At 24.7% G+C, this 24,136-nt stretch overlaps 10 protein-coding genes across 10 annotated transcripts; 4 read left to right on the plus strand and 6 right to left on the minus strand.

Moving 5' to 3' along the window:
* Positions 1-203: 203 nt before the first annotated feature.
* LOC122852342 (thioredoxin domain-containing protein 5 homolog) lies at positions 204-2,375 on the minus strand. Its single transcript, XM_044152104.1, has 5 exons — positions 2,193-2,375; positions 1,855-2,066; positions 1,607-1,759; positions 1,406-1,520; positions 204-1,327 (listed from the first exon to the last, which is right to left on the minus strand). The coding sequence occupies exons 2-5, from the start codon at positions 2,013-2,015 to the stop codon at positions 572-574; spliced, it is 1,185 nt and encodes a 394-aa protein (XP_044008039.1). The 5' UTR covers positions 2,016-2,066; positions 2,193-2,375; the 3' UTR covers positions 204-571.
* On the plus strand, positions 1,451-7,591 carry LOC122852355. Its single transcript, XM_044152117.1, has 6 exons — positions 1,451-1,554; positions 5,391-5,657; positions 5,751-5,984; positions 6,085-6,232; positions 6,331-6,401; positions 7,479-7,591. The coding sequence occupies exons 2-6, from the start codon at positions 5,640-5,642 to the stop codon at positions 7,491-7,493; spliced, it is 486 nt and encodes a 161-aa protein (XP_044008052.1). The 5' UTR covers positions 1,451-1,554; positions 5,391-5,639; the 3' UTR covers positions 7,494-7,591.
* LOC122850974 (neprilysin-2-like) lies at positions 2,607-4,736 on the minus strand. Its single transcript, XM_044150017.1, has 3 exons — positions 4,217-4,736; positions 4,032-4,087; positions 2,607-2,930 (listed from the first exon to the last, which is right to left on the minus strand). The coding sequence occupies exons 1-3, from the start codon at positions 4,734-4,736 to the stop codon at positions 2,607-2,609; spliced, it is 900 nt and encodes a 299-aa protein (XP_044005952.1).
* LOC122852353 (uncharacterized histidine-rich protein DDB_G0274557-like) lies at positions 6,550-8,249 on the minus strand. Its single transcript, XM_044152115.1, has 3 exons — positions 8,068-8,249; positions 7,430-7,972; positions 6,550-7,328 (listed from the first exon to the last, which is right to left on the minus strand). Exons 1-3 carry the CDS (start codon positions 8,092-8,094, stop codon positions 7,275-7,277), a joined length of 624 nt encoding a protein of 207 aa, XP_044008050.1. The 5' UTR covers positions 8,095-8,249; the 3' UTR covers positions 6,550-7,274.
* LOC122852357 (natterin-3-like) lies at positions 7,872-11,566 on the plus strand. The gene is made up of 4 exons (XM_044152120.1): positions 7,872-7,989; positions 10,712-10,803; positions 10,996-11,198; positions 11,307-11,566. The coding sequence occupies exons 2-4, from the start codon at positions 10,794-10,796 to the stop codon at positions 11,535-11,537; spliced, it is 444 nt and encodes a 147-aa protein (XP_044008055.1). The 5' UTR covers positions 7,872-7,989; positions 10,712-10,793; the 3' UTR covers positions 11,538-11,566.
* A 349-nt stretch (positions 11,567-11,915) lies between these two features.
* On the plus strand, positions 11,916-12,453 carry LOC122850975. Its single transcript, XM_044150018.1, has 2 exons — positions 11,916-12,249; positions 12,317-12,453. The coding sequence occupies exons 1-2, from the start codon at positions 12,030-12,032 to the stop codon at positions 12,451-12,453; spliced, it is 357 nt and encodes a 118-aa protein (XP_044005953.1). The 5' UTR covers positions 11,916-12,029.
* A 183-nt stretch (positions 12,454-12,636) lies between these two features.
* Positions 12,637-14,147, minus strand: LOC122852344 (aldo-keto reductase family 1 member A1). The gene is made up of 4 exons (XM_044152106.1): positions 13,862-14,147; positions 13,633-13,800; positions 13,206-13,559; positions 12,637-13,118 (listed from the first exon to the last, which is right to left on the minus strand). Exons 1-4 carry the CDS (start codon positions 13,955-13,957, stop codon positions 12,744-12,746), a joined length of 993 nt encoding a protein of 330 aa, XP_044008041.1. The 5' UTR covers positions 13,958-14,147; the 3' UTR covers positions 12,637-12,743.
* A 5,043-nt stretch (positions 14,148-19,190) lies between these two features.
* LOC122850976 lies at positions 19,191-20,307 on the minus strand. The gene is made up of 4 exons (XM_044150019.1): positions 19,996-20,307; positions 19,668-19,868; positions 19,390-19,568; positions 19,191-19,338 (listed from the first exon to the last, which is right to left on the minus strand). The coding sequence occupies exons 1-4, from the start codon at positions 20,008-20,010 to the stop codon at positions 19,191-19,193; spliced, it is 543 nt and encodes a 180-aa protein (XP_044005954.1). The 5' UTR covers positions 20,011-20,307.
* A 2,083-nt stretch (positions 20,308-22,390) lies between these two features.
* Positions 22,391-23,174, plus strand: LOC122852360 (NADH dehydrogenase [ubiquinone] iron-sulfur protein 6, mitochondrial). The gene is made up of 3 exons (XM_044152123.1): positions 22,391-22,555; positions 22,686-22,862; positions 22,940-23,174. The coding sequence occupies exons 1-3, from the start codon at positions 22,421-22,423 to the stop codon at positions 23,006-23,008; spliced, it is 381 nt and encodes a 126-aa protein (XP_044008058.1). The 5' UTR covers positions 22,391-22,420; the 3' UTR covers positions 23,009-23,174.
* On the minus strand, positions 23,153-23,753 carry LOC122852356 (protein SYS1 homolog). The gene has a single exon (XM_044152119.1). It carries the CDS (start codon positions 23,707-23,709, stop codon positions 23,227-23,229), a length of 483 nt encoding a protein of 160 aa, XP_044008054.1. The 5' UTR covers positions 23,710-23,753; the 3' UTR covers positions 23,153-23,226.
* Positions 23,754-24,136: the final 383 nt, after the last annotated feature.

Below are 24,136 nucleotides of genomic sequence, written 5' to 3' on the forward strand. Positions count from 1 at the left end.
CGTAAAATGAATGAACTTGAAGCATTATCTGTGATAAGGTTTTTTTATTATTAATTTTTACGGTGATTTTTTAATTATTATTCACAATATTGATGTTACATTAATGGTCAAAATAATATAATTAGTATAAAACACACTGATGACAAACTACTTATTTTTAGATATATAGAATTTATTTAAATATTTTTTTTTTATGTGGTCCGCATAAACAAAATAAAAAATGTATAAAAATTATAATTTATTTGTCACTGATCATATACAGATCGTACATATGCCATTGTTAATTTTAACACATTTTTTACGGTATATTTAATTTAATTTTTCAAGTTCGCGACTAGAATAATCATCACGTTTGTGAAAAATGTCTCATGTGTTATTTCATAATGAAAAAAAACCTATTTTTAATTTATTATTTGTATTTATTTTGATTGAATTTAAATGAATATTTAGGAGAAAAAAAATATCGGAAGCACAATTAGCTTATAAAATAAAATGAAAAAAGAAAAAAAAATTAATTAATTAAAGTATCGTTATGCCATTTAAAAATGGAAGTAACAAGATGAAAATAAATTTATAATTCATCATGATCTTGTTGATGTTTTATAATAAATTCATAAAGATCATCAAGTGTACGTGATCCATTGTATTCAGATATTTTTTTTCCATTTTTATATAAGAAAAGTGTTGGAAAACCTTCAACTTCTTGTTCATCACATAGCTGTTTATTGACTTGTAATGTACAATCAATTTTAACAATATGAACATTATCATTTGTTATAAATTTTTTACCAAGTTCTTCCCATGTTGATGCAAGACGTTTACAATGACCACACCATGGTGCAAAAAATTTAACTAATGTAATACCTTTTATTATACCATGTTCAAATGATTCACCAGTTAATGTTAGTACTGATTGTACACTGTCATCATCAATGACACTATTATCGTCAATATTTTCAGTACTTTTTTTAAGCATTTTATTTATGTATTCTTTAAGTTCAATTGTACCACGTTGACCAGTATATTTATCAATTTTTTTACCATTTTCAATCCATAAAAGTGTTGGATAACCTTTAATGTCAAATTTTTCACATACAGACTGATGCTGTGTACAATCAACTTTGGCAATATTAACAAGTTTATCATGACTGTTACTTTTTCCAAGTTCATCCCATGTTGGTGCTAATCTTTGACAGTGTCCACACCATGGTGCATAAAATTTAACAAAATGAAGACCAGATGAAACATGATCATCAAATGTATCTTCTGTTAATTCAACTAAACCATTTATTGGTTCAGGTACAGATGTATTTATTTCATTATCATCCTAAAAACAAAATGTTCATATATTTAATGAATTTTACAATTAATTTTTTAGGTTTATTCATTGTTTTTCATTACGTACATTTGGAGTTTTGGCTGAACCAAGTTGTTCATTGATAAAACTTGTCAATGATTGAAGATCACGTGTACCACGAAATTTAATTCCTGTACTTTCACCTTCTTTGAAGAATTTTAATCTGTAAAATGGAAATTATCATCAGTTATTTTTTGGTGAGTACATTATTTTTTTAATTTAAATTTTTTAATTTATTTTAATACTCACGTTGGATAACCAGTAACATCATTTTGTGAACAAACTGAACTATCTGTTGTACAATCAACTTTTCCAATAGTCACTTGGCTGTTGTCGTTATTTTCATTAAACTTTTCAGCTAAATTTTTCCATGTTGGCTCAAGACGTCGACAATGTCCACACCTAAAATTTATAAATATAATTTATTTATTTGTTCATATATACCTATATATATTTTTTTTAAATATATAAATAATGAATAAATAAATTATCATTACCATGGTGCAAAAAACATGATAAAATGATTTTTTTTTGGTACTTCTGTTGAAAATGTTGAGTCAGTATATTGAATAGTATGAGCATCATTTTCATCAGTATCAGCAACAACAAATTTAAGTAATAATGCTGTGCTAATAAATAGTATCATTCGTAGCATCATTTTAGCTATTTTAATATTTCTATTACTCCAGTAAATTAAATGATTAGCTATCTGAAAAATATAAAAAACATTTAAAGCTTATTAAAATGAATTAGTTTTTGTTGTTACACTGTCAAAATATATGTTTGCCGGTTGACATTTTTTTTTTTGGAGTAAATATATTATTGTTTACTATACCTGACAAATGACAGCCAACTGGATATCCTAATTCACAAATACTTGTTTGATAATTATTTTTAAATACAAGCTTAGTATGACCTGGCATAAATTTAAATTGAGGCTTATCAATATCAGTACTTATTGCTAGATACTGATAGGATTTATCTGTGTATAATGTTTGGTGATTTCCGCCCCCCAGTTACTGACATATATATATTGCTTGTTATGATTATTTTTACATTTTTAAATTCGTTATTGACCAACTGAGTAGTTGTCTGTTTTACCAACCAAGCAGATAAGCGCGCGTAAACGTGGCCATTTTTTTTTAAATTTAAATTTAAAAGTCGAAAATAAAAGATAAAAACATTTGCATTTATTTATTTTTAAAGTTTATTAAATTATAATAATAATTATACAGAAAGTAAAATAATTCTACCATATTCTACATTTTTCTTCTGGATTCATTGTTGTATTAATTTGACAATCAAAATCTGCAGCAAATGATTTCATATTTGAAAATGGTACAATAGCTCGATATTTTTCATCACTATGATATGTATGTATCATTTTTTTTTCACTATTATTTGATGAAAGTGATGAACACCATCTACTTGCAGTACTTATCCAAAACATTTGATCTGGACTCCACCATTTACCTCCAAGATTTTGACCAACATCTTTATTAATTTCTTTCCATTCTTTATAAGCTTTATGAGCAATTTTTATCGCAATATTATCAGCAATATTTTCATTAATCTAAAAATAATATAATAATTAATTAATGGAAAAAAAAATTATTTTTAAATAAATTATTGTTCTTACATGTTCAATTGTATTTGAATTTGTATAATTATTATATTGATCAAGTATACAATTAATTTTGTCAAGATATGTATTATCAATCAATTCATTTATCCAAAAATTAAAATGATTTTTTTCTTTAGCATATTGTCGAGTTTGATTATCAAAACCATGTGATATTTCGTGTGATATACTCATTCCAATACCAGCATAATTGCTATAACTTGGATGGTCATTACCATAGAAAAAACCTTGAGCTAATCCAGCTGGAATTACTAAAAAATTAAGTTTTTAATTATTTTTCTTTATAAAAGTCTTTGAAAACTTACTTATATAGTTTTTTCTTTGATTAAAATATGCATTTGTAGTAGGTGTTAAAGATGCAAAATGAGTCCAGTCTTCATTTTTATTATTAATATTTTTTGTATTCCATAAATTTTTATAATTAAATAAATTAGTACTCAATACAGCTTCTATAAAAGTTGTGTCATTAAAAAGTTGCAAATATTTATAATAATCATTGAGTAAAGTATCATTTAATAATTCATTTGGATATAAAATTTTTTCAACTGTTGCTGTAATTTTATTATCAGCAATTTTTTTAGATTCATATGTCATCCAAGTTGCTTTATTTATTTCAATTTTTAATTGATTTTTTATATTTTTTACCATTAGTGTTATATTTTCTTTGGCATTTTTAATATGATCATTGCTTCTTGTATATAATGCACCAACAAGAATTGGAAAATTATTTAAAGTATTATCAAAACATATGCTTGATTTTTCTTTTTCAATAAATAAATTATTAATTGCTATGTTGAAATTATTATGAGCATTACGAAAACAAAAATTTAAATATTTTGCTGATGATATTATTTTTCTCCATGCAAAATAATTTATTTGAATTTTTTTTGATGTAATATTAATAAGTTGTTCAAATTTTATCATAAAGGTTGGATTGTTAATGATTATTTTTATTTTATAATTATTAATTGTATTATTTATTTTTAAATAATCATTAAAATATTCTTTCCATGGAAAAAATGAATAATTAACAATTAATTCATCAATTGTCATTGGATTATTTAACTTTGTTGAATTTCTTTTAGTTTCTTTAATTATTTTAGCAATTTTAATTTCAAAATTTTTAACATAATAAATTTCTTGTACTTTTTTTTGGAGATTAGATGAAAAACATTCTAGACATTTTCTCATATACGCAAAATAAGAGAGTTTAGTACTTGATAATGTTTCATCAGCTAGATTATCAACTGATAAACCAAGACTTGGTTCATTTATGTAAATAAAAAATATTTTTTTATCTGTATCAATTTCAGTTTTAATATCAAAAAAAATATTATACCATTCTTCATTATTACCAATTTGTAATTTTACTTTTTTCCAATCAAAATTATTATTTAATTCGTAAGAACTGATAGGCCAATTATAGCCTCTTCCCAATATTGGTACTAAATAATTTTTAAAATATGGAAAAGTTCTGTCATCAATTTCTTCATCATCATCCATACATATTTTGTAATAATTTTTAACTGATTGTATTGGTTTAATTTCATTTGGTTTTATTGGCTCTTCAATAAGTTCTATCAATTTTTCATGAAATTTGTGAGCAACATCAGCAACGCGGGTATATATTATTGTTTTACTTGTTGGTGTTTTTTTGTATCCGGTCATGTAATTACCACAAACGAAATCATAAAAATTATCGCAAGGTTTTACTGATAAATTCATGCTTCTTTCCATTTCTGATACTTTTATTTAAATTAAATTTAAAAATAATATATTATTATATATTTTTATATTGTTTTAAATAATTACTATTTTATATCTTACCGTAATCAAAAATTTTATCTGCCGTCGGCTCAGATAACGCACATGCTAAAAATAATATATATATTTAAGAAAAAATTAAATGAATACATAATTATTATATTAATTCAAAAATATATGTAGCCAACTTACGAAGAAAAATAATTAATAATTTTATCATTAATTGACACATCATATGTATTTTTAAGACGAATGAACACTTCAACGTTTAACATTAAACTAAAATATTTTAAACTAGATAAAAATACAATAAAAATTTTACTGATATTTTAAATACCAGGAAAAACTGTGTCTATTTTAAAATAATGAAATAAAAAAAATATTTTTTTATCAAAAACCTTGTTTAAGTTATCAAACTTGAAATATATTTTTTAAAATTTCAAGAGTACAATATTTATTTTTTTGTAGATAAAAAAAAAACAGTAAAATATAGATAAATTTTAATTGCTCATAAAAAATTATTATTTCATTTTTGAAATAATTTTTTAAAATATTATTTATTTTATTTTAAAAAAAAAATGAAAATACATAGATTTTGTAAAAACATGTGAAATTTTATTTTTTCAGATAAAACACAGCAGGAAATCTTGCGAACAACTGGAACCTGAAACAACAGCTGATTTTTTCCTCTGAACAAACTTTTTCATCCACGCCCCCTACCCCTCCTAAATTTCTAATCTTTAACAATGTACCTGCCAAAATACCTTGCCAAAAATCCTCAGTGTTTTCTCAACCTTTGATGCGAAAACATAACTTGTGCTTATCATTTTTGCTACTTTTTTTATTAAAAAATAAAAAAAAAAAAACCAAGTAAAAATGGCTCCAAATTTTCAAGTAAGTTTCTATTATTAATATTATTAATAAATAACTGAAAAAAAAAAAAATTTTTTATATAATTAACTAATAATAAATATTATGTTTTTTTAGAATTCAATATTAAACTCTTCTAATAATTCATGGAAATCATCCAGTGAAATAAATTTTCGACAAAAACTAATCCAAAGTGAGCCAATAATAATTCCATATGTTAGACCAGATAGAAGAATGAATAGAATTTTTGCATATGATGATAAACCTGAGGATGAATTTGACAAAATGATTAGAGAAAATCCGGAACTTGCTGGATTTGCCGTTCCAGAAGAAAATCCAAAAGAACATGATGTAAATATATTATTTTTTGTTTATTAATTATTTGAATGCAGCAAATAATATTATTTTATTTATTTGTTAATAATAATAATTTTTATTTTGAATAATTTAGATACTTTCTTCCAATGACATCAATGAAAAGAAAACCATCTCTGAAGCTACAGACGATCATAGTAACCTACAGCCAACAATCGAAACTGCATTCGATGCGCATCTTCTTCAGACATCTGGTCGTTTGCCGTGTCCAACTGAACCTTGCAGTTAGTAAATTTATAAATAAATAAATATTAAAAATGCTATGTTAGTTTTTTAAAAATATTACTAATTATTAATCTGTATTTTTTCTTTATTTTAACAGAAATCCTAAAAGTTGCTGAAGTTGCTCATTCATTTGTGGATATAGTCAAGAATAAAATAAAAACCAAATTTGTAAATATATATATCTTAGCCAATAAGTTGGACTGAATCAAATATGTCCTGTGAAAATACAGTATTATTAATTAATTGTACATATATAGTTTATATTTATGAATATAAAATTTATAATTATTTGAATTGAACAAATCAAAAAAAAAAGAACTTTGTATTTTTTGTTTATTACATTTTTTTTAATTTCAATTTTGATAATAATTTAATTTTATATTGTTAAATAACATGTAAATTCTGGTAGAAATATTTCGCCGGCATTTCGACGTTTTTTTACTTTTTGCCGGAGAGAAATGTTTCTACCACGGAAATTTTTAAAATTAAAAATTTAAATGGTGAATTATTTCGATTTTTATTGGACTATTTTATAAAAATAACGACCTATTTGGAATTCATTTTAAAAATAAAAATAGAGCGTCAATTTAATTTGCATAAAATATTACTTGTCGTATTTTTTTTCTTCTATCAAAATCGAAAAAATTATAAAACAAAATCCTGATATATTTTTATAATCGTTTTTATGTAAATTAATTCTGTTTTTTTTTTGACTGTTGTTTTTTATTTATTTGTTAATACTTTTCACTGTTGGTAGAGTCAATCTCGCTCATGATAAAATATGTTTTTTTTTCTATTTTTAAAGATTATCGTATTTAGATATAAATCTATAAATAGATAAAACATTGAAAATAATATAATAAATCTATGTATAATTTGCAACAACAGTGATAAAGTATATAAATCATTTTTAATTCAATTCAATCAAAATAAAATTATACAGACAATTTATATTTCATACAATGACAATTTAAATTTCAATTACTTTTATAAAATAGCTGATTGTTACTTATAAAATTTTATTTTAATGCATTCGATGAATTAATCACTATCTGATGATGATGAAGATGATGATGATGATGAACCCATACGTTTCTAAAATTAAAAAACAAAGAAAATATATGTATATTAATTATTAATATTTGAAAATGCTGTAACATAAAATTAATCAATTTTTTTTTTTAATTTTCAATTACCTTTTGTTGCTTTTTAGCTTTTTTTTCAAGTTTTTTTTGTTGTTTATAGGTCAAGGGTACATGAGTAGGATAAACATTGCTATGCATATCATGATGTAACCCATGATGTTGCCCATGATGATGGCCTTTATGATGGCCTTGATGATGTACCTGAGTAGCTGGATAATTTGTATATCCACCAACTGTATGAGTGTTTACTTGTTGTGGATAATGACCTTGATGTTGTGGCATCTGATGTGGTATCTGTTGATTATATACTGCTGGATGAACTGGTGGATTTGTACAAAATCCTGGTTGAGTTGGAGCATTGTATTGATATGGAGCTGATGGATGTGCATAAGATCCATTTGGCATATGCATTCCTGGTGCTTGTTGTTGAGGATAATTTAATCCTGAAGGTGTACCAATTGGTGCTTGTTGTTGAGGATAATTCAATCTTGAAGGTGTACCAATTGGTGCTTGTTGTTGAGGATAGCTCAATGATGCAGGTGTACCAATTGTAGCTCCAAATGGTACTGACATATTTTTATTTCCATGTGGATCCTGTACACAAATAAAAGGTAACTTTTAAATTAAATAAAACTACAATAATTTATCATCATTTTTTTTTTTTTTACTTAAAAACTATTTTTGCTTACCATGTAGTTGTTGTTGTTGTAGTTCATGATGTTAATTGTTTTAATATATTATTAAATTCAAGAATAAATATGAAAATAAAATTAACAATTTGATGGTTATATTAGAAATGGTTTTACTTCTTAGTTTATAGCACGCACAAGTGTGAGTTGTGTATCGTGTGACTACGTTGATTGACTATGTTACAACGTCATTCGTCACAACAAGTAGAATGACTAAGTTGAGTTGTAGTATGGTAGGGAGAGATGGAAAAATATATAAATTAGTCATCACAATGCTTGAAAAGTTTTTCAATACATATATGAATAGATAGATTATTTTTCTATGCATTAGTTTATCTATTTATTTGTGTTGGTATATTTTACTTAAATTTATACAACTGCTTATTTCACAATCACACCAACACAAAAATAACTATATAAACTTATTTATTTATTTTTTTTTTAATAAATAAAAATAATAAATTAAAAAATAAATAATTAACTAATACATCATGAGTGATGAAATAGAAGTAAGTTAATTAATTAAAAAAAAAAAAATTTTCAATAGAAATTTTTTCTAATAGTTTCTTTTTTTTTTTTATTCAAGCTTTTGGAAATATCACTTCCTCCACTTGAAGAACTTGCACCACCGTTATCTGGATTTCCTGCACCTTCAGAATATCATGATGCTGATGAAGAAAATATTTTTAAAAATAATTTAGCAAGAAAGTCTAAGCAAAAAGAAAATCAACACATAACAATATCACAATATAATTCACGTACTTGTCTAGTTTTTAGTTTCTTAATTATACTTTGTATTACATTAATATTTGTTCTAATAATAATATCATAAAAATGAACTAGTAGTACGTTAATTATATTATTTATAACAGTAAAACAAAAATAATTTAAACACTTGTGACCTTGACAACTTGGATTTTTTCCTTGAGATACTTTTCATACTCGCCTGAACATTTTTCCTTTATAAAAAAAAAAAAATAATTAATAAAACAATGTTAGTCTTTAAATTTAATATTATAAAAATATAATATTAATTTTATTGTTTTTTTTTTTTACTACAGTAATTTAGTCTATGAGATTTTAAGCAGAATTATCCTCGTATGATTTTTTTAAAATGTTGTTAAAATTAATTTAACTTACATACCATAAATATATTGTTATGATAATGTTTATTCATAAATCTAAATTTAAATATATGGGTCAAATGTTTTTAATAAATATGACACAAAATATTATTTAACAATAATATAAAATTAATATAATCATATGAGAATGTTTGTTGATATCTTGTAAACAATTTAAGATATTTAATTTGATTATTTAAAAATGGTATACAGGGTAGGGGGTTGAAAAATTGTTGTTATTGAAAAGGAAAAAATCCATAGATGTAAAAATAATTCATTTTAAATATTAATAATTTAAAATGGCATCATTTTTAAATAATATTATATATTTTATTTATTTTTTTTTTCAAATAATATTCGAGTTTTAATAGATGATAAAATATTGTTTTTGAAAGATTATTAGTTTTATTTTTAAAACGATTTATAATATTATTCAGATAACGAAAAAAAAAATAAAAAAATAACCGATCAGGTGGGCAGTTCAAAGTCCAAAAAAAAAAGCCAGGGGCTACTGATAAGTCAAAATGCGTCAGAGAATAGAACACGTCAAAGCATCGAATAGAAAAAAAAAAACCCTCAAATATGACAAATAACGAATAATACTTATGACTAATGAAAAATTTATTTTTATTCTCGATTAAATAATTAAAAAAATTGTTATTGTATTTATATGCTGTTAAAAAACAAATTTACAATGAATTTCGAATGTAATTTTAAATTTTGAGGATTTTTTTTATTATAATAATTAATATATTTTAAAATTATTTGCGTCGTTTTGATATTGATAATGAATGAATCATTTGTTTTTAAAATGATTCATCATTGTACCCAATGATTAGTGATTACAATATTTTTTACCAAATATGGTATTATTCAAACAAACAAATATTGTTCAAACAAACAAAAACATCAAAAAAAAAAATGTTTTTTTGTTTAATTGATTTATTTTTTGACTTCTATAAATAAATCAATTCTCTATTAAGATTTTAATTATTTTGTTTATACATAAATTTATTACTTGTTTGTTGTTTGTTTAAAGAATATTACTATTAAATAAACAATATTGTAAAATTAATAATAAACTATCAATATAACGACATTATTAATAATTAATAATTTCTTTATAATTTTAAATAAGTTGACTCATGAATTATCGAATGTTTTTTCGTAATTAAATATGAAAGAAAAAATAATTTTTGCAGCTCATATTAGCAAGAAAAAACTTGAGCAAATTTTTCGAAACAATTATTGCAGTTTTTAAATAAAACTATTGATGTAAAATTGTATTAAAAAATTAAAACTGCAATTATGATATCGAATTAAATTTGCAAATATTTTAGCAACGTACTTTTTTAAAAATTAGTTTTCTATAATTAAAAATATTTGCTATAAATCATGTCAAAATCATGGCATTAAAAATAGAGAGAAAATACTAGAAAAAAAAATTATTTTTTGTTTAAAAATTAATAATCTATTCCACACGACACCACTAATTTATTATTGTTATTATTAATTTACAGGAAAAGTATTTAAGCTGAGGACACAACGAACAAGTCATTAGTTTTCGTTGATACACCCAGCAAACACTTCAAACGGATCATCATGTCAGCAAGTAAGTTAAAAATTTTTAAATCCAACTATTGTTAGTTGTTTTATTATTTTTTTCTCTTTGAATATTATTCTTAAATGTCTTAAAAGTTTTTACAATAAATAATTACATTATTTTATTTTAAATATATTGACTAAATTATATTTTCAATATAAAAATTCTAATTAATTTATTTTTTTTGTTTGTTTTAACAAGTCGGTTACAGATGGGTTTCCACCAACACTCGTGAAGCATTGCCAAGTACAGCATTACTTGGTGGTATTGATGCTGATGGATCAAATATTTATGTTGCTCGTGCTTATCATGGAGGAGATTTGTTACCAGCAAAATATGTTCCACATCGTCATGAAGCTTATGTTGCATTTGGAGGTGCTGAACATCACGTAGAAAGCTTTGAGGTAATTAATTTTTTTTTAATAATAAAAGTGTTTAATTTTGTATAAAAATCAACGTCACCAATAATACAATTTTTTATTTATATTTGTTTTTTTTATTTGTTATATTAGATTCTTTGTCACAAAGAAATCCATTGGCACCCAGCCAGTGATGGTGAGGTACCAAGTGATGCTGTTCCAACAGGAAACACCTCAGATGGTGAAACTTTGTACACAGGACGTGCTGAACATAATGGAACATTAACAATTGGAAAAGTACATCCAAGTCATGGCGTTTGTTACATTCCTTTTGATGGAGAAGAACATGCACACAAGCAATACGAAGTTCTCGTATTTCATTAAAATAATATATTTTGTTTCTAAATTTTAAACGTGGCAATTTTTTTTTTTGTCATCAATGACAAACACTCATCATAGTGTTTTTTTTTCTCATTGCTGTATTGATTATGTACTGAAATATATATTATAACATCTTTTAATTAAGCAATATGCAAGTTTTTATATTAATTTATACATGAATTTATTTTTTAAATGTTATTTTGTGACAATATGAAGAAAAGAAATTTAACTAACTTTAGAATTTTCTTATCTAAGAAAAGATTATAAAAGCCTTTTTTTTTTTTTTTTCTAATGACTTTATATATGTGTTTGAAAGATTTACTAAACTAAGAATCTATTGTGATTTTTTGTGGGCGTTAGAAAAAAAAAAAAAAAAATCATTTCGCATCACACGCATCACACTTTGACGATTGCAAGACCTTGTTTAACCTTTAAAAATAAAACTAACAAACTTAAAACATTGTCATTTTGTTTTAAGCATATTAATAATCAAATATGACGGATCAACAACAACAACCGGTGTCGTTAAATTATCAACAATCATCTGAAAAATTGAATCAAAGAACGTATGTTGGTGGACCACATGTTCATAAAAAACGTGGCACTTTTCATACACCACCATTATTACCACCACCATATTATTTTCGACCTGGAACATTGACTGCAATTCATATGAGCCATCATATGAACCATTCATATGAATCATCATCATCAAGTAAATAATTTATAATTTTTATTATTATTATTTAAGATATAATTAATATATTTTTTTTAATTTCTAGCTGCTTTGGAGATCTCTGAAGAAACAGTTCCTACTGTTAATGAAGCAAAAAATACATTGAAATTTTTAATTGCTTTTTCAATAGTATTATCAATTTTTTTATGCCTTATTACTTATAAATCATTACACATGCCATAAAAGTGAAATAATAAATGAATTGATATTTAAAAAAAGAAATGATAATATGTTTTAAATTCAAGACAATAATTGAAGTGGGGAAAAAAATAAAAAACAGTATTAATAATGATAAATTATTTGCTCATTAAATTTATCAATTTAGATATTATTATTATTTACTAAAAAATAAAACATTGTACTTGTTATTTTTCTTTATTTATAATCAAATCAATTTATGTAAAAGTATATAATTTCCAAATACCAATTTAAGACTGTAACAATAATATATTTTTATTAGAATGTTATTATATTTAAAATGGAAATTCAGGATGATTTTTAAGTCCCTTGAAAAAAGTAAAATCACAAACACGTGCTACTTCTCCACAATCAAGTGATATTAATGTTTGTAAATCATCATTGTTAATATTAAAATCAAACAAATCAATATTTTCTTTTAGTCTTTTCATATTTGTACTTTTTGGTATTGCAATAATGCCATGTTGAATAATAAACTTAAGTGCAATTTGTGCTGGTGTTTTTTTATATTTTTCAGCAATTTCAATGACTGCTGGGTTTTTCAAAATACATGGTATCACATCAGATTTACCAATACGAACAGCCAATCCAGGATTACCAATTGGACAATAAGCTGTTACAGTAATGCCTTTGCTTTTACAAAATTCAACCTGTTTAATTGATCAATGATGGAATTAATTAATATCAAAACCAAGAAGTATTTAATTAAAAAAAAGGTAAACAATATTAAAACTTACAAGTTGTTTTTGTTGAAAATTAATATGAAGTTCAATTTGTAAATTTGATACTGGTACTGTTGAATTATCCAGTATACGTTGTATTTGTTGAATATTAAAATTGGATAATCCAATAGCACGTGTACGACCAGCAATAACTTGTTTTTCCATTTCTTTCCAGACATCAATGTGATTTGTTGTATTATCAAATCTAATATTACCATCAGCATCAAGTGGATGCATATCACCTTCCACATATTCAAATGCAAATGGAGTATGGATTAAATAAAGATCAATATAATCAAGTTGCAATGCAGTCAATGATTTTTTAATCCATGTTTCAACATCAGCAGGACGATTACCACACGGTGGAAGCTGTATTTTAATTTTTATTATGAGTGAATATACAATTAAATCATTAAATCAATAATCTTATTTAGTATTTTACCTTGGTAACAATGAATAATTCCTCTCTCTTGATACGCCCAGAGTCTAGCCATTTTTTTAAAACATTTCCAATTGTTTTTTCTGTATCATAAACTGCTGCTGTATCAATATGACGATATCCAGCTTCTAATGCAGCATCCAAACCATCTTCAAATACTTTTTTAGCTTCCTAAATAATTATATTTAATTTTTAATATGTTATTTTTTTTATTTTAATAGTTAACACAAACCTTGGATGGTTGTGGTGTATCACTCAACCAAGTTCCTAAACCAACAAGAGGAATTTTAGCACCATTTGGCAATGCAACAGTAGCCATTGAAACCATAATTTAAATTTACTTTAATATTAAACAAGTAAAATGTACTGTTCAACTGGAATGTTGGAAAGCAACTGGTTAAATTTAATATTGAATCGACGTTAATAAGATATATGATATTCGAATAGTGGGAGAACAAGATAGAAAGTACAGCGAGTATTTACATAAGCATGAAGTTTTTTTGCTGATAAATTCTTAGAGACAGTATTTGAGGTTCATGAACTGGGTCAACAAACTCATCAACGTAGAACTGTTTTTAATGAAACAAAATATATAATAATCTACAAGAAGATATGCTGTGTCCTGCTGATCTGTTTCAGCATTTATTATATTATTATATTTTTTATCACACTCATTCAAATGAATCCATACTTTTTAATTAGTGAAAGCTTTAAATACTTGATTTTCCAAATTTTTTCTTTGTTTTTTTTTATTGTTTTAACCACTTGTATAATTTCTCTTTTAACTCAATTATTTGGTAATTAATTTTTGGAAATAATTGTAAATGTATATTATTAGGAATAGAAAAAAAAAGATAAAAGCTTTACTTCTTACTTTTACAAGTTGGCAATTAATTAGAAGTAATTACATTTTATTTTATTGATTTAATTGTCATATTTGCTTTTTATTTTACATTTAAATTATATACAAATTCAGTTATGTTAATTAGTTTCTGTAAATGCTTATTTAGGTGATATTTTAAAATAAAAAATATTAAAATGTTATATTGTATATTTGTCAGTTTATTTCTTATTTGCCTAGTCATTTTTTCAGGAATAAATCCTCGATTTTCTGTTTGCCTTCTATTCCTTTTCAAAATTTTCTTAAACTTCATTTGAAAAATTCGATATTACCTCCTTTAGCATTCTATATTCCTGATAAATAATGAGAAAAAATTTTGAAAAGTACTTCTTCGATTTTATATTTGCCTAATAATTGAAAAAAAAAAAAAAATTCGAGTATCAGGAACATAGAATGAGCGAAGAGGTATTTCATATTTTTGAAAATACCTCCTTGTTCATTCTATGTTCCTGATACTCGAAAAATTTTTTTTCTACAAATATTTCAAAATAATTCAAAAAAAAAAATTTTTTGAGTATCAGGGACATAGAATGAGCAAGGAGGTATTTTCAAAAATATGAAATACCTCTTCGCTCATTCTATGTTCCTGATACTCGAAAATTTTTTTTTTCTACAAATATTTCAAAATAATTCAAAAAAAAAAATTTCGAGTATCAGGAACATAGAATGAGCAAGGAGGTATTCACAAAAATATCAAATACCTCTTTGCTCATTCTATATTCCTGATACTCGAAAATTTTTTTTTCCACAAATTTTTTGAAATTTGACAGAAAAAAAAGTTTTCAAGTATCAGGAACATAGAATGAGCAAAGAGGTATTTGATATTTTTGAAAAATTTGTAGAAAAAAAATTTCAAAGAATCAAGCGGCATCTATTATTTTTTTTAGGAACTACAGGGTAAAAACATTTAAATTTCATAGAAAAAATTAGGCTGTTGTATCCGGGTTATAGAACAGGCAAAGAGGTATTCAATGCATCAACTTGCGCAGCGCCATCTATTGTTTTTTTTAGGAACTATAGGGTAAACTCATTTAAATTTCATAGAATTAAATAGGCTGTTTGTATCAGGGTTATAGAACAGGCAAAGAGGTATTCAATGCATCAACTTGCGCAGCGCCATCTATTGATTTTTTAGGAACTATAGGGTAAAAACATTTAAATTTCATAAAAAAAATTAGGCTGTGGTATCAGGGTTATAGAACAGGCAAAGAGGTATTTCATGCATCAACTTGCGCAGCGCCATCTACTGTTTTTTTTAGGAACTATAGGGTAAACACATTTAAATTTCATAGAATTTAATAGGCTGTTGTATCAGGGTTATAGAAAAGGCAAAGAGGTATTTCATGCATCAACTTTCGCAGCGCCATCTATTATTTTTTTTAGGAATTATAGGGTAAACACATTTAAATTTCATAGAAAAAATTAGGCTGTTGTATCCGGGTTATAGAACAGGCAAAGAGGTATTCAATGCATCAACTTGCGCAGCGCCATCTATTGTTTTTTTTAGGAACTATAGGGTAAACACATTTAAATTTCATAGAATTAAATAGGCTGTTGTATCCGGGTTATAGAAAAGGCAAAGAGGTATTTCATGCATCAACTTTCGCAGCGCCATCTATTATTTTTTTTAGGAATTATAGGGTAAACACATTCAAATTTCATAGAAAAAATTAGGCTGTTGTATCCGGGTTATAGAACAGGCAAAGAGGTATTCAATGCATCAACTTGCGCAGCGCCATCTATTGTTTTTTTTAGGAACTATAGGGTAAACACATTTAAATTTTATAGAAAAAATTAGGCTGTTGTATCCGGGTTATAGAACAGGCAAAGAGGTATTCAATGCATCAACTTGCGCAGCGCCATCTATTATTTTTTTTAGAAACTATAGAATAAAAACATTTAAATTTCATAGAAAAAATTAGGCTGTGGTATCAGGGTTATAGAACAGGCAAAGAGGTATTTCATGCATCAACTTGCGCAGCGCCATCTATTTTTTTTTTAGAAACTATAGAATAAAAACATTTAAATTTCATAGAAAAAATTAGGCTGTGGTATCAGGGTTATAGAACAGGCAAAGAGGTATTTCATGCATCAACTTGCGCAGCGCCATCTACTGTTTTTTTTAGGAACTATAGGGTAAACCCATTTAAATTTCATAGAATTAAATAGGCTGTTGTATCAGGGTTATAGAAAAGGCAAAGAGGTATTTCATGCATCAACTTGCGCAGCGCCATCTATTATTTTTTTTAGGAATTATAGGGTAAACACATTCAAATTTCATAGAAAAAATTAGGCTGTTGTATCCGGGTTATAGAACAGGCAAAGAGGTATTCAATGCATCAACTTGCGCAGCGCCATCTATTGTTTTTTTTAGGAACTATAGGGTAAACACATTTAAATTTTATAGAAAAAATTAGGCTGTTGTATCCGGGTTATAGAACAGGCAAAGAGGTATTTAATGCATCAGTTTGCGCAGCGCCATCTATTATTTTTTTTAGAAACTATAGAATAAAAACATTTAAATTTCATAGAAAAAATTAGGCTGTGGTATCAGGGTTATAGAACAGGCGAAGAGGTATTTCATGCATCATTTTGCGCAGCGCCATCTACTGTTTTTTTTAGGAACTATAGGGTAAACCCATTTAAATTTCATAGAAAAAATTAGGCTGTGGTATCAGGGTTATAGAACAGGCGAAGAGGTATTTCATGCATCATTTTGCGCAGCGCCATCTACTGTTTTTTTTAGGAACTATAGGGTAAACACATTTAAATTTCATAGAATTTAATAGGCTGTTGTATCAGGGTTATAGAAAAGGCAAAGAGGTATTTCATACATCAACTTGCGCAGCGCCATCTATTGTTTTTTTTAGGAACTATAGGGTAAACACATTTAAATTTCATAGAATTAAATAGGCTGTTGTATTAGGGTTATAGAACAGGCAAAGAGGTATTTCATGCATCAACTTGCGCAGCGCCATCTATTGTTTTTTTTAGGAACTATAGGGTAAACACATTTAAATTTCATAGAATTAAATAGGCTGTTGTATTAGGGTTATAGAACAGGCAAAGAGGTATATTTAATGCACCAACTTGCGCAGCGCTATTTATTTTTTTTTTTAAAAATGATATCGTAAAAACATTTTAAAATAATAGAAAAAAATTAAGTGCCGTATCAGGATTATAGAACAGGCAAAGAGGTATTTAAAAATTCAAATCATGTGCCCTTTATTGTGCGTGTTCTGAACTAAAAGCGTAAAATTTTTTAAAATTGGAAAAAAAATACTGCAATGCATTAGGATAACAGAATCTGCGAGGAGGTATTTAGTATAGACTCATATATTCTTTAATTTATAGTTTCCCAATAATAATAATAATAATTTTCCTTTTTTTTAAAAGAAAATCAAGTGTTCATAACAGGAACATAGGGGTAGCAAAGAGGTATTTTATGTTTTTTAAAACTCACTTGCTCATATAATTTGGTTTATATATAATTCTGTAATAGGGTTAATTATTTTTCTATTAAAAAAAATAATAATAATAATAGAGTGATTATAAAATATTCTAATATTAAAATCATCTCGAGAAGCTAATGATGTATATTATTATTATATTGATAAAAAATAAAAACTGTCTTTCGATCGAAAAGCAATTAACTGTTTGAAACTGTATTTCAGACACTCAGTTCTACTGATAAAAGCAGTGTCAACAGATCTATTTCTTTTATATTAATTCAACATTTATTCAACGTACAATTCTTTTATGATGTTGGTGAAACTAATATTCACTTATTTTACTTTCGAATTGATTACTGTGAGTATTTTATTTTAAAAAACAATTATATATTCTATTGTAAAAACTAAACATAAAATAAATAATTTCAATGATAATTACAGAGTGGTTACGTATTGCAGATTCAAGGTAACAAAGATATCAATCTAAAAAATAATTCTCTCAATAATTACTGCCTTATGCCTCATGAGGATGATCATTCATTCAATATAACGGAATTTATATATAAAAAAAAATGCGATATGGCTTGTCAATATAAGCAAAGTGGACTGGTTAAGTATTATATGTTTTAAATGAATATTATTATCTCCAAATTTTTAAATAATAATATTGTCTTTAATTCTTTTAGATGACAAATGATGGAAAAATAAATGATACTGTTCTGGCAGAAACAATTTTAAGAAATGAATTAAATGAGGAAGAAACTAAATTAATTAACACGTGCTTACATAACGGCAAGTTGAATTTTATATATTTTTATTTCATATTAATCAATAAGCTTATTCCTAATAATTATTTTACTTATCTATTTATATTATAGATGGTGAAAATTTAAACAATAAAGATCCTTGTACTTCTGCGTATATTATAAAAATATGTTTTAAAAAAGCAAATATTGATGACAGTTAATAGTTTCCGTTTATATTTCATTAAATAAAAATAATAAATATTATATTTTTTTTTTCAACAATTTAATAATATTTGTAAATGAAAAAATAAATATTCAAGACACTATATTTGGTTTTAGCTTTGTTTTTTAATTATTATAACTCATTATAATTTATTTTACATAAAATTTTTGTTATAGTACAAATTATTTAAGTACAAAAAAAATCTCGTTGAAGATTTTTAATTATTATTTATGCTAAATTTAAATAGTTATAATTTCTTTAGTGACAATGCTATGTTTTTTTTCAAGATGTATAGAATAAACTTTTGAATTGAAAAAATTTCGATGACAATATTCACACGGAATAGTAATATCTGGCATATTTGTAAGTACATTTTTTTTTTCATGACTAATAATTTTACTAAATAAAAAATTGAAATTTGATATTTTTAAAAGTAACCTAGATTGTTTGGTTTCTTTGATTTTCAATAATATATTATTATTCAATTTTTGGGTTTTTGATATTTTCGGTAATTCATTTTGCTCCACGTTGTCATCATGATGGCCCCAGTTAAATTTCTTTGTCCGTTTGCATAAAAATCTTATTGCAAGACGACTCTCTTCATCCTCAACTTGAACCTTCAACAAATTAAAATAAACAATAAAATTATTAGACACTGATATATTAATTTTTTTATTTATTTAATCAACTTTTTGTTGAAAAGCTTTTAGCCTTACCTCTGGATGTGACGTGGTGATTTCTAGTTTGGAGTTGACCGCTTCAGTCAAATGTTCAATTTCCAGTCCTTTTAATTTTTCATCTTGCTTCTCTATTTCGTCATCCTTTGGTGATGATTTATGATGACCCCAGTTAAATTTTTTAGTTCTCTTACGTAAAAATCTTATGGCTAAACGACTCTCCTCATCTTCAACTTGAATCTTTAATAAATGAAAATAAATAAATTATTAGACATTTTTTAAATTAAATCATTAAAATTTAGTATTAATTATTGTTAAAAATATTTATTAAAATTGATGATAGTTATTAAAAATCTTTTAAACTTACTTTTGAGTGTGTCATGTTGTTTCTCAGGTTTAAAATATATATATATATAATTGATTATTTCAATTGAATTAAAAAAAATATTTAATTATTTTATTTAGTTAATTAAAATATATATTTATATGTTTATTATAAACAAATATACATATAACAATTCTGTGTTAGAAATAGTTATTTTGATGTTCACTCTTCAAAGATTGACTAGCAACTGACGAGTGATACCAGTGATACCAGTGATACTGTGATTGGGGTGGTTGGAGATGTGTGGATGTTGCGCGTTCCGTACACGTGGTGGCAAGAAGACTAGAGAGGTCTCTAGTGGTGGTGATATATTTTTCAACACAAGTAAAAGATAACTAATAGTTAATACTAAGTTCCAAAAAATTTTCTACATTAATTTACCTGTTATCTTTTTTGTGACACACCAACAACCCCTAAAATTATTTTTTTGCCTACAACTGCAGCGGAAAATATTTTCAGCTTCTGAAGGCGCACCCCACAGCTTTATTGTTGTCTCCAAAAGTCAAACCACATGTTACACAACATTTTATGGCAATTTTCTTTTTTTTTGTAGCAAAAATTATTTTTTTACCAACAATATTTAGTTTATCTATACGTCAAAATAAAAAAAATATTTATATATATTTGGAAAATGTAATTTCTTCGTTGCAAATTTATAAAAAAAAAAAAAAAATTGACAAATAAGTTTATAATTCAAGAAAATTATTTGATAAAATAAGTTGTATTTTTAATATGACCTTAGTATTCTAAATTTGAATAAAAATTATTATTTTAAAATATATTTTATTTATTAAAACAAGTTTTAAGTAAGAGATAAAAATTTTTTAATTTAAAAAAGGAAATTCAAAGAAAAATTGTATATAATAATAAAAAAAAAAGAATACTTTTATATATTTTCTACCTGCCTTATTTCTATTGTTAATTTCCAGCTGCCCTTTTTTGTAAGAATCTCAAACATTTTCCTCAGTGATGCCGAGCCGCAACAATATCTAACAAGCATAATTTCCTTTGATATTTTCACAAACAACCTGTCTAAATACAGCAAAATGAATTTTATAATTTTATGTATATTTTTCATTATTGCAACTACAAGTCAATGTATGTAAAAAAAAAAAATTAATTACTAAAAAATAAATAATAATACTAAAAAAGGTTATATTTGAAAAAAAAAATATTTTCTTTTAATTTAAAATCAAACAATAATCATAAACATTGACTATATAATTATTAATTTGTTTTCTTTTTTCAAGTGAGTTTGGCTAATGAAGACGATAATAGCCCATATCATTTTCGAGGAAATAAGCTTCTAAGTAGTTCGAGAAAAAAATGTCCAATTAATTCACACTGGACAAAATGTTATCTTGGAGTAGGATGTGCAAGTACATGTGAAAAATATCTGTCAAAAAAACCAGTTCCAGATTGTTTAGTGGTATGTAATTAATAAACAAATAATAATACTCAATAAAAAAAAATAAATATAATAAATTATTTTTTTTTTTTAAATTTTAAATAACAGAAATGTGATTCAAGAAATCGAGGTGGTTGTGAGTGTAACCGTGGATATTACTTAAATGACGCGGGTCATTGTGTTTTGCCAAATCATTGTCCCCGTACAAATAAGCCTAAAAAACAAATTTGTCAATCCAATGAGCGATCTATTACAAAAGCTAAAAAATATTGTAATGAATTAACATGTGAACATTATTGGGATATGGAAGCAGTATTTACTGAGCCACCGGTTAGTTAATATTTTTATAATTAAATATTTAATTTATATATTAATTATTACAAATTTATATATTTTTTTTTTTTATTATAGTTATGCGAAATTGGTGGATGTACTTGTAAGATTGGATATGTTCGTAATGAACATGGTGAATGTATTTCAGTATCAGCGTGTCCAGAAAGTTATATATATAAATCTGTTACTTTGAAATATGCCGATGCTGATTCTAATACTGATGCTAGTACTAATAAAGATGATGAAGATGTTAATAGTACCGCTGATCATAAAGATCGTAATGATTCTAATAGCAGTGATGATGCTGATGATAAAGACTCAAAAAATGATAAAGATGATGATTATTATGATTATCAACAAGAATAATAGTTATATAATTAATTAATTTGTAACAAATCATTTAAATTTTAACTATTTATAAATAATTCTATACATTTTGTCTGAAATAAAATTGAAAACCTGTTTAAAATTAATTTACAATTAGCTATTATTTATTATTCGTATTATTCAAGTGACAAGTGATTAATTAAATTTAAAACAATAACGACTATTATTAATAATGTTGGCTCAGCTGATAATCGATTACAGTTCGAGATATCTCGAAAATAAAAAAGAGATATATATTTTGTTTGCGCTGTGTGTTGGTTAAACTGTAAATTGAACAAAATGGCAGGAAAGCAAATATGTAATTTGCTCAATAATTCTAATAAAATAACAACTAATAAATTACCAGTTATTAATTATTTTTATCGTTCATATGCATCATGGGAACCTCGTGATATTGAAACACATACTGGCCAGGTTTGTTGTTTATTAAATTGATCATTTAAATACTTATATTTGTGATAAAAAAATTTTATTGGTTACGTCAAAATCATAATAACAAATCTGGGAAATTTAAATTGATAAAATATATTATTTTTAATTTTAGAAATTTGAGCCAGATGATAAAAGATTAGTGAGATTTATTGATCGACCAAAAGAAGTTAATAAACAATGGGCAATTAATTTAATTAATGAAGTTCCACCACAACAAACTGAAGATCGTATTGTATGTTGTAATGGAGGTGGTGGTCCACTTGGTCATCCAAAAGTTTACATAAATTTGGTAAATACATTATTACATATTCAACAATTAAAATATCTTGTTTTTTTTATTTTTTATTAATCAATAATCATTTACAGGATAGACCTGGTAATCATGCTTGTGGATATTGTGGTCTTCGTTTTACCAAAGAAGATCATCATCATTGATAAAAAAATTATAAATAAATATTTAAAATAAAACAAACATCATACAGTAGTTGAAAAAATGAATAAATAAAGAAAATTTAAATTATCAAATATAGTTAAATGTTATATTATTAATTAAAAAATACAATAAATTTTTAACAATAAAAAATTTATTAAACTCTTAACATAATGATTAATTAAATATTGAAAATAAATTATACATTTAATATTATTCAGTATTATAAGGCAGTTTTTTGGCTATTCATACCAAGTGGAATGGCTTTTAATTCAGTTTTCATGCATAAAAATTCACCACAAACACACATTAATGTCATTGAAATGATATTTAAACACCACCAACTAAAAGTCGTTGGAAAACTTGAATTATATATCCAACAAAAAATTAAATGTATTAAATGTGCTGTACAAGAAAAATCCATACATTGTTTTGTTCTTTGAACAAGCCACCATAGTGATAATGATCCAATAAATGCATTTGTTACAAATATTGTTACAACTAGTCTACCAGCTATATCACGTACATGAATTTCTTTATATTGAAATGCATAATCAAGTGATCTTGTTGTACCAAGATAACTTGCAATAATCCATATCCATATTCCAAGAAAAAAATACATAACTGTTTGTACAGCTATTATTTGTGATATTATTAAAAATGGATCCCATGTTGTTTTACGAAATTGACCAGTTAAACTATTCATTTTTATTTATTTATAATAATTAAATAATATATATTATTTTTTATTATTTATTTATCTCATTTGGAGCTTAAATAGTTGAATATTTTTCATTCATTGTTGGTAATTGATTTTTTAGCTTCAAAAAAATATCTGAAATAATAATTTTTATTGTTATTATTAATTGAATGTTAATATTTATATATTAGAATTTAATTTGACACCTTAATTTTATTATTTGTTTATTTTTTTTTTTGTCAACAATATGTTTAGTTTTAATGTATGCAAAAATTAACAAATTTAATTCTTAAAAAAACAAAACATATTATTCAAGATGTTATATTAATTAATTTATATTTTTTTTATATTGTTTTTATTTATAATCTAATAATAATAATTTAATTTTGGCTCTTACTTTTATTTAAATTTTTCTCTTCAAATGTCAAATTAA

This window comes from Aphidius gifuensis, linkage group LG3, assembly GCF_014905175.1.
Source record: "Aphidius gifuensis isolate YNYX2018 linkage group LG3, ASM1490517v1, whole genome shotgun sequence".
NCBI lineage: Eukaryota > Metazoa > Arthropoda > Insecta > Hymenoptera > Braconidae > Aphidius > Aphidius gifuensis.